Below are 13,706 nucleotides of genomic sequence, written 5' to 3'. Positions count from 1 at the left end.
GTCTAAATGTCATCAAGTGAAATTTGCAGTTACCAAACACAGAGTGCCTCAGCTCACATACATTATTGTTTGCTTACTATTGATTGCCATAGCTAAGCATTTCATGCAAGATTAAGTTTCTGATATTTTGAGAACTTCGGGTGTTTACTTTATTTTAGCAGATAACTTTTTCTTCTTCTTAGACAAGGTTGTAAGGTGGCTTTGTGCCCAAGAAACTCATTCCTTGGAAGCACATTCCTTCAGCCAAAAAGTATTGGGTCTCACTTGAACTTATGATTTCCTGGCCTTTATTTTTTTTCTTAAGCTAGAAAGGTGCATTAATTGCTCAGATTTTCCTATTTAGACCAGAAAGATGGGCTGCCGTGGACGTATGCTTCTGAACTTTTTGTTAACAAGTTTGAAAAATCCAATTTCTTCTAAATTTTCAACTCAAATCAACATTTAGCTTGGCTTTTCTCATAATATTACTTTGCAATGGCTATAATTGTGAAAAGAAAACAAAATGGTATAAATGAATTTCAAATGCTTGTCAGACAGTAAGTAAAAAATGCTGTATATTTATAAGTAACTTATTTATTTGATATATTTTAGGATGTACAAAATGATATATGAATTTCAAATTCATTAATTTAGTAAATTTAGGAACGTTTGGTGGGATCTTACGATTCTACGATCCGATTTTGTAAAACTAAAATCAATTCTACGTAGGATCCCGATTTTATAAACCTTGATATCAATTTCTTCCTTCACGTCTTCTTGGATCAGAGGCGTTGTTTTCTAGTTTCTACAGTCGCATTTAAACCCGTGATGCTGCACTTACTAGAAACAATGATGAATGGATAAAATATTGTTTGGTAAGCAAGTTTTTGGTCAAATTTATTTATTACAAGTTTGTTAACAATTTTAATTACAGTAATTTCAAAAAATTTCTTAAAATTTTTAAACTATACACTTTAAAATAGTCAAAAATTTACACACTTCAAATATTTTGTCTACAACTTTTACAGTAAGTTACAGGAAAATTTTAGACAAATACCCAAAAAACTCACTTGTCAAATGGAGCATTAATAGTAATTTTGAGCCTAAAACTTGACCAGATTATTTCCCATCACCAGTGACGCCGGGCTATGGATAAATTATTTGGGGTAAAAGGAAATATTACAATGGGTAAATGTTTTTTTTCTCAAGCTTTCGTTTCGTTGGCCATTCAGTTAACAATGAGAATACCAATGGAAAAGTGGTACACCCCAAAAAAAAAAAAAAGGTGTTTGCATCGATGAAACTCAATAAAAAGCCATTTACATAGTTTACGTATAAAATTTCTTGCTAGCGTAATTCTTTATCTTTTATTTATTTATTTTTTCAATCAATAACGTGGAAATTTTAAAATTGGAAGTAAGAATATCTCGATTTTCCTTGTAGGTGAAAAAAAGAAGGTAAAACATCATTGTAATATTTCAATGGATCAAACATATATATATATATTTTTTCGATTGTCATCTCTACTCCTACTCCTACTCTATCTACGAGGGAGACTCAACTGAGCCTATGGGGACCGATGGGGACAGAACCATCACCGGACCAGACAGGTGCGAGTGCATCCGTTTGGATTTGAAGCAGAGGCACAAGAGTGGCATTTTTTGTGGTGGCCACCAGCTTGGGCTTGGTGGTGGCCACCAGCTTAATGGATCAAACATATTGAAAGAGGAAAAATAAACTTTTCTTTTTGGGTACTTAAAGGGGTAATTAAATCTTTTCGCTCCCAAGCCATAATTTTGTAGTATTCCTTTGGAGCCCTTTTGCCAAAATAAATCTTTCTTTTCGCGGGGTTGCCCGAGCACTCCAGTTGCCGTCCAACCAACTGACTACGCGTGTCCCCGGAGTACCGGGCTCAGGTGAAAACCTCACTTAAACCCTAGTGGGAATGGAGACTTCTGGTTGATTTGGATAGGCCCTCTAGTCTACTACTAAGACCCCGCTGTCTTGCTATCCGGCGCTCCGGTCGGACTCTCTGTTTTAGCTGCGCTATCCTCCGGAAGCCGGAAGGCAGAAGGCGGGAGCCGCTTCTTAGCTGATGATAATTCATACCTCCGTTTCCATTCAAAATGTTACTACGCTTAGCCACGCTTTGGTTCTGCATTCTTTTTCCGGCGCTTTTGGTGTCCGATGCGGTGGCCTCATCGTCGGTGACGTCTGGTCCTCACCTAGCCGACGTCAACATTCTGTTGCCTCCCAAAATGACTCATCCTGTTGAGTACAGGCTTCAAGGAACTGATGGCTGCTTCAAATGGTACTTTTTCAACGTCTCTCTCCTTCTACTTTTCCTATTCTTCTTCGCCTTGTCATGTACATATTGTCTAGTGAAATAAGTGGGAACTTTAGTCTACTTCCTACAAGCTTTGCTGGTAACTTCTTCGATGAAAAATTACAGTAATTTGGGGAAATGATGAGTTTTGCCGATTTTAATATAGGATTATTGTAGGTTTTGGATTTTCCGGCTAGCTGAATGTTTGTTGATTTGCAGTTCTGGGTGTTACTTTCCATGTTATTTATTGTAAGACGACATTATCGATTCCCTACATGTTTTACCCGTAATTTTTGTTGCATTTTTCTTGATTATGAACGAGTTCTTTGTGGGAGATGGATATTGTTGGTCGTTTAAAGCTTTCTGTGAAATTCAGTTGTTACTACACACATTGGCATTAGTTGCCAAAGAAGTAGCATGAAGCATTAACTTCCGAGAATGAGTATTTGCTAGAAGCATGTTCAAGTTTCAGCAGATTGAGATGGAATTTGTATTAATTTGACGATGAAAATGAAACTCCATATACTTCCTTAAAATGGCAAACTATTATTTGATTATCCAATGCCTAATTTCCATTAAACTGTTTAATTCTCTATAAAAGGTTTTCTTCCTATGCTATTTTATCCTTTCTATCCTATCTTTTTGAGAGATAGTCTTCTTGAATCTGTTTTGGGCAGGTCATGCGATCATCGTGATATTTTAGCTGTTTTGCCTGAGTACAATTCCACCAACCGTTGCTCTACAAGTGCCCGCTTGAAATCAATTGCTCCTTATACTGGTCGAAAGGAAACTGCTGTTTATGCAACTGACCTCAATACTGGCATGGTGATTCGTTGCAAGGTTTACATTGATATCTTCTCCAGAATCCAGATATTCCATAATTCCATCAAACTTGACCTTGATGGACTTGCTACGCTTCGAGTCCGGGCATTTGATAGCGAAGGTGATTGTTAAACACCCATCATGAACTTAATTGCTTTAAGCACTTTCTCATAATACTACTGTTTTAGGTTTCCTTCTGTTTATCATAAGTTTATGACAACAGTATATTTTTTCCCTGAACTGCTTTCTTTACCATATGTGATTGTTGACAGTAACAATCGGCTTAGTAGAAAAGGCTGTTTCTTGTGGTATGTTGTAATCAGTATGCAAGATGTTATTTTCGTATCATGCCATGTAAAGAGTCAGAGGGAAGAAGTTATGAGGAGCATTGTGTATCTTGGGAGAATGACAAGGATCGTATTTTACTGTTACAACAGGAAAAATGAAAGAAGGAAACAAGTTTACTCCATTTTCTCATTTTATGTGTTATATTTGATCAAGCACATAGTTTCAGAGTCATGCATTTAGTGTATCTGCTCTTTGATTTATGTCAAAACAGTCCATTGTTAACCTCAGAGGCTCAGAAAACTTTCAATTTTATAATGTTTTATGTCTTTCCGGTTTATGAGCTTGATGATAAATTATCTTCGACTTTGACTGTTGAACTTGGTGTTCTTGACATTTCTATATGTATTACATCTTTAGTGATAAAGGGTATTTTGTAGAACTTGGTCACATATTGTCTTTTGACTTTTGATTGTGGACAATATAGGACAATTTAAAATGAAACCAAGGAAACAGTAAGGGCACTGCAGAATATTAGTAAAAACCGCATGAAATGCTCACTTAAGCACAAGCTGAAGCAAAGTGTAAGCCTAGTGCTTTCAATCTTCTGAACTGAGCAACCATTTTTGAGCACAAGAAGAAGTAATTGAAGCTCAATAAAGTGCTGAAGTCAAGAGAAAGCATGCAAATTGAACATTTTTCCTTTTTTTGGCTTTGCATTCACTAAAATCCTTTGGATCTTCTGTTGCCTTAGCTTAATTGATTATTGTGTAGCCTGATTAGTTTGTAGGTAAGAAGCTAATATGTTATGGATTGTAACTAGAGTAAACCATCCTAGTCTCTAAACTTGATTGATGAAGATGATTAGGATCTTAATAGCCTATACATTGTAGAAGTTTGTAAATTCTTGACCTTGAAACTTAACTATCAGTTTGCTATTTTTTGTATGTATATCTTATGGTGCTTTAGTTTGTACTCGTAATCCTTAATGCATGTATAGTAGAACCTGTAATAGATAATGCTTCTTTTCTTTACATAAGTTACTCTTTTTTAACTGTAGACTATAAATGAATATAACTTTTTGCTTAAGCCCCCAAAAGGGAACATTCACTTTCCTGTTCCTGTGTGTTTAATTACTATGATGAAGGAGTAAAGAAACAAAAGAAAAATTTATGATAAATTGCTTTATTTATGCCAAAAGTCTGTTGTATTTTTCCTTTGGATTATGATAATGACGTAATTGATGTACACTTTTGCCAGGCAGCAGATTTTGTCATGCATTTAATTTTTAAGAGTTAAAATGATAATCTCTGGAATTTGAAATTCTTTTTTACTATTTCCTTTTTGTTTCAAGTAAATTTTTTAGAAGTATGTAAATCTTTTCATAAGATAGTTTAAAAATTTTGTTCATTTGCTGTCTACGTTGCAGAAAATGTCTTTTCCTCGTTAGTGGGGTTACAGTTCATGTGGCAACTGATGCCTGAAACTGATGACTTGCCACATCACATTGTTCATGTTCCTCTCAAGGAATCTCCACAAAGTGACTGTGGAGGATTGTGTGGTGACCTGGACATTCAAGTTAAGCTTGAAGATGGTGGTGTGTTTTCTGACTTGTATGTTGTGAAAGGCATTGAAATTGGCCATGAAATTGTTTCTGTTCATCTTGTTGAACCATCATTTGAGCACATACAAGATAAGATTATCTTGACTGTAGCAGAAGCAATGGCTCTTGATCCTCCATCACCTCTATATGTTCTTATTGGTGCTGTTGTTAAATATAGCCTCAATGTTATTCGAGGCAATATTCCTCAAGTGGTATCTTTACCATCTCCATGGCATCAGTGGTCTGTTTTGAACACTTCAGTGGCTCAGGTAGACAGAATGACAGGTGAAGCTCATGCACTCGATTTGGGGGTGACAACAGTCATTGTTGAAGACACTAGAGTTGCTGGTCATACACAAACGTCATCCCTCCATGTTGTCTTGCCGGACGCTTTACTGTTGCACATATTGCCACTTTCCCCTTCTGGTAGCCCTGTCGAGGGAATGAGATCTATTCCATCTATGGCTCGCTGGTATGTTGTCTCTGGCAGGCAGTATTTGATTTATGTGAAAGTTTTTTCACAGAGTCCAGCTGGGGAAGAAATTTATCTAACTGAAAGTGATGATGTAGAATTGTATGGTGACCAGTCCAAGTTCTGGAATGTTCTCCCTGTGCCAGATAGTGTTATGGTAAAAGGCAATACCAGAATACTCAATGCAATTTCTTATGGTCTTGGCAAACTGATGGCAGTTTTGAGATATAGCAGCAGAAATGATGAGAGAAAGGAGGTCATTAAAGTTGTGCAGGAAATCATGGTATGCGACCAAGTGAAGTTCAGCATGAGCCAAGGCAGCATTGACCATCACAGAATTCTCCTTCCATGGGCCCCTGGGATAAGTCAAGAATTGGAGCTAAAGGTGAATGGAGGTTGTGCAATGGCATCCAGTGACTATAAGTGGTTTTCCTCAGACATGGCTATCGTGTCTGTATCTGCATCTGGCATAGTTCAGTCAAGAAATCCCGGTAAAGCTACCATCAGAGCGGTGTCCATTTATGACTCATTCAATTATGATGAGATGGTTATTGAAGTTTTAATTCCTTCTTCAATGGTTATGCGGCAGAATTTTCCTGTGGAAGTTGTCGTTGGATCGCATCTTCAGGCTTCTGTCACGTTGAAAATGCCAGATGGAGCCTACTTTGCTAGATGTGATGCTTTTAGCTCCTCCATTAAGTGGAAAACCGAGAGTGAGTCTTTCACAATTATCAATGCAACTGATGAGTCACTTACTTTTGGCAAGCACGAAATGCTTGAGCTCCAGACTTCGACAGTTGGGCCCCCTTGTGCATGGGCTGACGTATATGCTTCTAGTTCTGGTCGGACAACGCTACATGCAACACTAACTAAAGAGCATCAACAGCTTGATCATTCTGTCAGTGGATTTATTGCTTTAAAGGCCTCGTTGCATATTGCAGCATATAAATCACTCCTGGTACATCAGGCAAGTGATGGAAACCAGTTTGGTGGTTACTGGTTCAACTTGGCTGAAGCTGAAGCCCATAACCATTTGGATTCACTATTTCTTGCCCCTGGAACACACTTTGATTTAAAGCTTCATGAAGGACCAGAGAGGTGGGATCAAGGGGTTGAATTTATTGAAACTGTGGAAACTTTAGATGACAAGAATTCTTATCTTAAAGATGGAGGCCTAGTTCACCAAGTACATGCTGACCATGTTAGCCAGTACAGAATTAAGTGTGAAAAGTTGGGATCCTTCAAGCTTGTTTTCAGGCGTGGAAATTTAATTGGTGACAACCATCCCCTGCCTGCTGTATCTGAAGCACAGTTGCAGCTTGTGTGTTCCTTCCCATCTTCTATTGTACTAATTGCTGATGAAGCTGTAAATTTACCTGAAGTCATTGAGTCTGCAACTAAGGCAGACCGCATTCATGGAAGAATTCGGGCCACCCCGATTACTGTTGCAAATGGACGGACAGTTCGACTATCAGCCGTGAGTATCAGTGATACTGGGAAAGCTTTTGGAAACTCGTCTTCTCTCCAGTTGAATTGGGAGCTTATTAACTGCGATGGGCTGGCTTTCTGGGATGATGCATACAATTTAGCAATAACCAAGTCCATTTGGGAGAGGTTTTTGGTCTTGCAAAACTCATCAGGATTGTGTACTGTGCGTGCAACTGTTTTAGGGTTCATTGATTCTTTAAATCAAAACTCTATTACTCCTTTTGATAGTCCAGAAGATGCTCTCACAGATGCTGCACGTTTGCAGATTGTTTCTTCTCTAAGAGTGAATCCAGTCTTCAGTTTGTTGTTTTTTAGTCACGATGCCCGGCTGAATCTCTCAATTGCTGGTGGGAGCTGTTTTCTGGAGACTTTGGTTAATAATAGTCATATTCTGGAAGTTATTCAATTACCAGTGGATTTGCGGTGTTTGCAACTGATGCTGGCCCCCAAAAGGTTGGGAACTGCTCTGGTGACAGTTTATGATATTGGGCTTGCTCCTCCACTTGCTGCTTCTTCTGTGGTCCAAGTTGCTGACATAGACTGGATTAAGATCACATCAGGGGAAGAGATAAGCCTTATGGAAGGAAATTTGCTATCTATAAGCTTCTTGGCTGGAACTGATGCAGGGCATACTTTTGACAGTTCTCAGTACTTGTATATGGATATTCATGTTCACTTTGAGCATCATATTTTTGAGCTTGTGGATGATGGTGAACTTCAAAGTCCAACTCACAGATCTGTTAGAGCACCCAATTTCACTATACAGGGCACACACTGTGGGGTCACAACCCTATATCTTAGTGCTAGACAGCATTCTGGACATGAAGTATTAAGTCAATCAATTAGAGTTGAAGTCTATGCTCCTCCTAGGATACATCCTAGTGAAATTTTCCTTGTACCTGGCGCTTCTTATGTCCTCAAGGTAAGAGGAGGCCCAAGATTTGGTGCCTTTGTCAAGTATGCTAGTATGGATGATGAAACAGCCAGATTTCAGAAGTCCTTGGGACGAATTTCAGCAATTTCACCCGGAAATACTACCTTAGTTGCCACGTTTTATGAAAAGGGAGATATCTCGATTTGTCAGGCATATGGAAAAGTTAGAGTTGGTGTTCCTTCTGCAGCCATTTTGAATGTTCAAAGTGAGCAACTTGCTGTTGGCCAGAAGATGCAAATATTTCCTTCTCTGTCCGAGGGGAATTTATTTTCCTTTTATGAGCTTTGCAATAATTACAAGTGGAATATTGAAGATAAAGATATTTTGACTTTCAGAGTGCCAGATCGCATGCAAGGTGTAAAAGATGGTATTCCCTTTCCTGATGCAAATAAATCTAGATATACCGAGTACTTGGACAAGGAAGACCTTGGTTTTCTTCAAGTGCTGGAAGGACTATCTCCTGGCAAGACAGGAGTTGCTGTCACATTCTCTTGCAGTTTTACGTCTTCTGGTTCATTTTCAGAATCTAGGTCATACAGTGCAAATATATCTCTTTGGGTAGTACCTGATCTTCCCCTTGCTTTGGGATCACCAATAACCTGGCTCCTCCCTTCTCATTATACGTCATCAGATCTATTGCCTTTATCTTCAAATCCTTGTGGCAAAGGGGCATTGTGTTGTAAAAGCACAATCATTTACTCTTTACTGGGAAAATGTGGAGGAGAGACAGCAGAGGTCGAAGATGAAGACATGTTCATTGATGGGGGTAAAATTAAGACAAAAGAAGCTGAAAGTCTTGCATGTATTCAGGCAAATGATAGGTCAACCGGAAGAACTGAGATTGCTTCTTGTGTAAGAGTTGCAGAGGTGGCTCAAGTGAAAATTGTAACGCAGGAAGTTCTGGTTCTTAGACTTGCTGTAGGTGCTGAACTTGATCTGCCAATCAGATACTATGATGTTCTAGGTAACCCTTTTCATGAAGCTTATAATGTTGCTGTCTTTGAAGCTGAAACTAATTATCCTGATGTTGTCACCATTGAAGACTCCTCTGATGGTCAGGGGAAAGTCCACCTCAGCGCAAAAAGCCCTGGTAAAGCTCTTGTCCGGGTAGCATTCATCAATAACCCACAGAAGTCGGACTATGTGATGATTTTTGTGGGTGCTCATATGTATCCTCTAAATCCAGTCCTTCCCTTAGGAAGCCATCTTAACTTCAGTGTAAATGGCCTGACTGATCAAGCATTTGGCTACTGGTTTAGTGCCAATGAAAGCATTCTGGACATTGACAAGTTATCTGGAAAAGCCAAAGCCAGAAACGAAGGTTCTACTCAAGTTCATTATGAAAATTCAGATTTGAAACTGCATACAGTGGTTACCGTTCTAAAAGGGGGAGAGGTTACTGTTGATGCTCCCACGTTGATGCTCACTAATGCATCTCCTTTTCCAGTTAAAGGATATTTCTTTCTCATTAAACTAAATGATGCTTATAACCGCAAGTATGAAACTATTGGAAATGGCAAGACATTAGTTGATTGTGTGGTGGATCCACAGTTTGTTGGATTCGCAAGGACTTGGACTGATCCTGTCACTAATAAGTTGTACTGCATCTTCTTTCCTTACTTTCCGGAACAATTGGTACGCACTGCTCCCAGTTCTGCGGACATGAGACGAGGTTTATCCATTTCCATTAATGCTTCATTGCTGGAAGACGAGAGCATATCAGGATCTGCATCTGTATTCTTTGTGGGAGGATTTTCTGTGTTGGAAATGGATGAAAATTCTCTAAAGCTAAATCTGACTTCAGGCTATAACAGAAGTTTCATAACCATTGTGGGTAATACAGATGTTATCATCAACTGGCATGATCGAGATAGGCTGTCTGTCAGACTCATCTCTGGGGATGATTCCAGAAAAGGAGGGCATGCTCTCTACGAGGTCAAAAGTCTCAAAGATGAGAGTTTTAAAGATAAACTAATCATTACCCTCCAAGCAACAGGTCAGAGGAAAGAGGTGGACGTCAGCTACGAAGCTGAGAGAACCAATGGTGCAGTAAGAAACTTCGGTGCCATCATGGTTGTGGTCACGGTGTTTTTACTATTTTTGGTAATCTTTGGAACTTTGCTGTACTGCATACGCAAACCAGGTGGCGTAGAATCAGGTTTTGCTCGTGTTGGAGGTGCTCGTGTGGCAGCAGCTGCACCTGCCACTCCTATTCGCAGTAGTCCTCTTCTTCGGGATGAACAATCTCCTCGGACGCCTCAGCCTTTCATCGAGTACGTTAGGAGAACAATAGATGAAACTCCTTACTACAGGCAAGATTTTAGGAGAAGGGTCAATCCCCAGAACACCTTGTAGCTTGGAGCTGTTTCCTTTTTGCAAACTTTTCCCCATGTGTAATATATCAGATCATGTCATCAATTACGCATTATTTAGATGTTAGTGGCTTTCATCTGGAGCCTCAAGAGTGTGTACCATTTGAAACTTCCCCCTCGAAGGCATGCTCCTGGAGAATTTTGATTTCCGCTCTAACATGGATATTCCCCTATGTTTCAGCTATGGTTTGGTGCAGTGTGTGTTGGGCCTTTGTTTTCTCTGAACAATATGTTGAAAGTGTATATCGTTTTATGAGTGGAAAGGGAATGAGTCGAGCTGCGTCTTAGGACACCTTACCATTCAGTTAAAATCGAAGTGAGAGTTAGAAAGAGATATTTATAGCAAGGACAACGAAAGTGATCAGAGCCACACGAAGTTATCATATATCAGCCATTGTTGAGAAGAAGTCAGGACTATTCACTTCCACGTGGATTAAAGAGTCTGGACAAATGTACTACGGGTTGCTAAACTTGCCAGCGTTTGGCGAAGGTCCGGGAAACAAAAGATCCAGAAGCCAACTTCCCCCTCGCGCAGAGCATCAAATTTTCTTCTCATACACGCCGAAATAGCAAAACAGAAAAAAGATCAGCAGTAGCGGAGAAGGATAAATAAAGATGGCAACGGTGGTGTCTACCGTCACTGCATTTCGGAAGGTTACAAGCTTTATTCATTCCTATAGGAATTTGCTTTTTTTGTTTCAATTTTGAGAAAAATTTGTCGCAAATTAAAATGGTCACCGCAGATTGAGATGTCCGGAAAGTTCAAAGTTAGTTGCAGAAAGAAAGAGAGAGACAGAGGTCAAAACCAGCACTACCCTTACAAAGTCATCGAAATTACTCCGCCGCCCAAGAACCTCGGCATCCGCTGCTTTCCCTGTGTAAGCTGGATTTTCACTTTTTCTCCTCTCTATTAGTTACGAGTTACGACTAACAGGTAGGCTTGCACTGATTAAATAGCTCCTTTGTTAACTTGCTTCCCGGCATCTTGAAGAGAATCGAGATGCTCATTTTAGTTTTGTTGATGCATATATCTCATAATAATTCATAATTTCCCGCACAATTATGTGAACATTATTGGTAAAGGTGATTTCATCAACTGCGGGTATTTTGTACAAGCCCTACTCGAGTTTTCTTCAGGATCGCTATCTTTCTTAAGGTAATAGAGTATAAGCAAAACCCACCACTTGCATTTGACAACCTCACTAATTAATTTTGAGTATCACCTTAATGCCCGCCTTCACCATCTTTTTTCTTCATTTTTTTCCCCTTATCTTTATAATTCATGTTAAGGAAATTTTATCTCCAATTGCTAGAACGAGCAAGGACATATTATTGCATGTTTACTGTTTCAAGTTGTTACTATATTTTTCTGTTGAAACCTTTTCTGGTGCAACAACAGAGAAACATTGTGGAGTCAAAACCGCAGAAAAGTTTCTATTATCTTCTTTTGATTCTTTTTCCCTTAAACTTGTTGACGGACCCTGTAGATCCTTTCAGTAGAGAGTGTATTGTGTACTATTTGCCAGGTTTTATTTTTCCTAATGTCTGAGCTAAGGATGCAATTCTTCCGTTTGAAGTAAATTTTAAAAGGACTGTTATTTTCAAACATCACCGGTGAGACGACAACCAAAATTGATTGCTGATCCTGTGAGATGGTGGTCAATATGCATGATTCACGGGATGTACCATAGACTCGAGTATTCCTGGAAATCATAAAGCTCCTAATATTTGGTAATTCCTGCCATGTATAAAGTGATTATGCACGCGTCTTCCTGACTGGAAAGCAAGTAGAGATGGTTTGTTAAGCCAACTGGGCGTCTTGAGTTGTCTTGGTGAATTTTAAACTAGCTAGCATGTTTAGCGCTAACAAGATCTAAAAGACGGAGACATTCCGGCGCCGCTGCATTTCCTTGTTGCATTCTTTTCCTCTTGCTAGTTTTTGGTGCGAGTAGTACTAATTGATTCCACACAGGATGACAGGAATTATTTGAGTAAACAACCTCACCGATTCAATGGCATGTTCATGTTAGATGTTACGCTAACGAAAGGAACCGGTCTTTGCACTTTAGCGTTCTTCTGTAATTGGTGGTGGTTGTTGTTTATTGTTTTTTTGGCAGAATGTGCAGTGCGGGGAGAGCGTGACAATTGAAGGCCGGGCTTATACGGTATCAGCTGTAACTCATCGATACCAACTCCGAAAGGGGAAGTATGAGCCTAGTGAGAAGAGGCTCGATGTACTGTCCACGGGAAGATACATTTTGAACTTGTATTTGGAAAACTTAATGGAAAAATCATAATAATCTATTCCTATTTAGCACAACATTTACTCCAAAGTAAGTAGAGAATTATGAACAGTAGGACTTTGGTGGGATGGGAGGTCAAGTGTTCAAATCTTGTCTTTCACTATTTGTTGTTATATGTGGCCTGTCACTTTAAGTGGTTTCATGTATCTGTTTGAATCGGTGGTGGTTCAGTTTTCACTGGTTTTCCCTTAGTCCTCTTCAGGCTATAACAGTAGAGAGTTATAACAGTAGCCTTAGCACATTGACCTATATAGTAGATTTGTATGATGATGGGGAATGATTAATTTAGAGTCCCAGTACTCAGCAACCCTAAATCGTACTTACTTTGGCTTGTGTTAGCATTAATGTTTTTTTTTTCCCTCCTTTTTCTTTGGGGGTTGTGTGGTTCATTTTGATGGAATGGACCAAATGTGACAGTTGAGCTGGTCCACCACATGCCATGGTTTCTAGTTCACGTGGGGCCATGTGGTACTTCGCTATTTCCGCAGACGTATCTAATCTAACAAAATTCGGCCTGCTTTGCTTAAAAAAAAAATCTCATCTCATGTGGGTGTGTCCTTATTTTTTGGTTCTTATGAATCCTCGTAATTTGGCATCATTGTATAGACCTTTTACAATATGCAACTTAGCTGTTAAAGAGAAAATGCCAGCTTAGTTTTATAACATGCCGTAAAAATTTCATGTTTATTTTATATGAGCACGTTCTGATCTAGTCTAGTAGTGTTATATTCTTGACAAGGAGACTGTGATGATTTTGTGCCAACAGCCTAGGCTCTTGGTAACACCCAGACATTTAAATTTGGATGGGGTGAACCTTGCCTCCCACTTTACTACTTAATTGTGGTTTTTTTCGACAAAAAAATTCTGTCGACTCTTCTTCCCCTTAGATTAGATTATGTTGCGAAAAAAGAAAGAAAGAAAAGAAATGGTGATGATTTTGTGCATGCAGGATAAGCTTTATTCCTAACACTAATCGCGGGGCAATAGTAAAGCCAAATTCTATCATAAATTTGGATGTCGCTGGGGGAGCAAATAGGTACTTAACGCAGGATTTATTGGCCAAGTAGAATTACGAGGTTTTTTTTTTTTTTTCCTTGTTATACGATCAAACTCTTCACTTTC

At 39.1% G+C, this 13,706-nt stretch overlaps 1 protein-coding gene across 2 annotated transcripts; it reads left to right on the top strand.

Annotated features, from left to right (window-relative positions):
• Nucleotides 1-1,422: 1,422 nt before the first annotated feature.
• Nucleotides 1,423-12,761, top strand: LOC113723077 (nuclear pore complex protein GP210). Of its 2 annotated transcripts, none has more exons than XM_072050302.1 (5): nucleotides 1,423-2,290; nucleotides 2,983-3,248; nucleotides 4,842-10,935; nucleotides 11,025-11,159; nucleotides 12,408-12,761. In XM_072050302.1, the coding sequence occupies exons 1-3, from the start codon at nucleotides 2,106-2,108 to the stop codon at nucleotides 10,262-10,264; spliced, it is 5,874 nt and encodes a 1,957-aa protein (XP_071906403.1). In that variant the 5' UTR covers nucleotides 1,423-2,105; the 3' UTR covers nucleotides 10,265-10,935; nucleotides 11,025-11,159; nucleotides 12,408-12,761. The 2 variants fall into 2 exon arrangements, with proteins under 2 accessions (XP_071906403.1, XP_027102147.2); XM_027246346.2 differs by having other exon boundaries at nucleotides 12,399-12,761.
• The last annotated feature ends 945 nt before the right edge of the window (nucleotides 12,762-13,706 follow it).

This window comes from Coffea arabica, chromosome 5c (genome assembly GCF_036785885.1).
Source record: "Coffea arabica cultivar ET-39 chromosome 5c, Coffea Arabica ET-39 HiFi, whole genome shotgun sequence".
Classification (NCBI taxonomy): Eukaryota; Viridiplantae; Streptophyta; class Magnoliopsida; order Gentianales; family Rubiaceae; genus Coffea; species Coffea arabica.
Note: the sequence above shows the minus strand (reverse complement) of the source record. Positions and strands in the feature narration are given on the sequence as shown.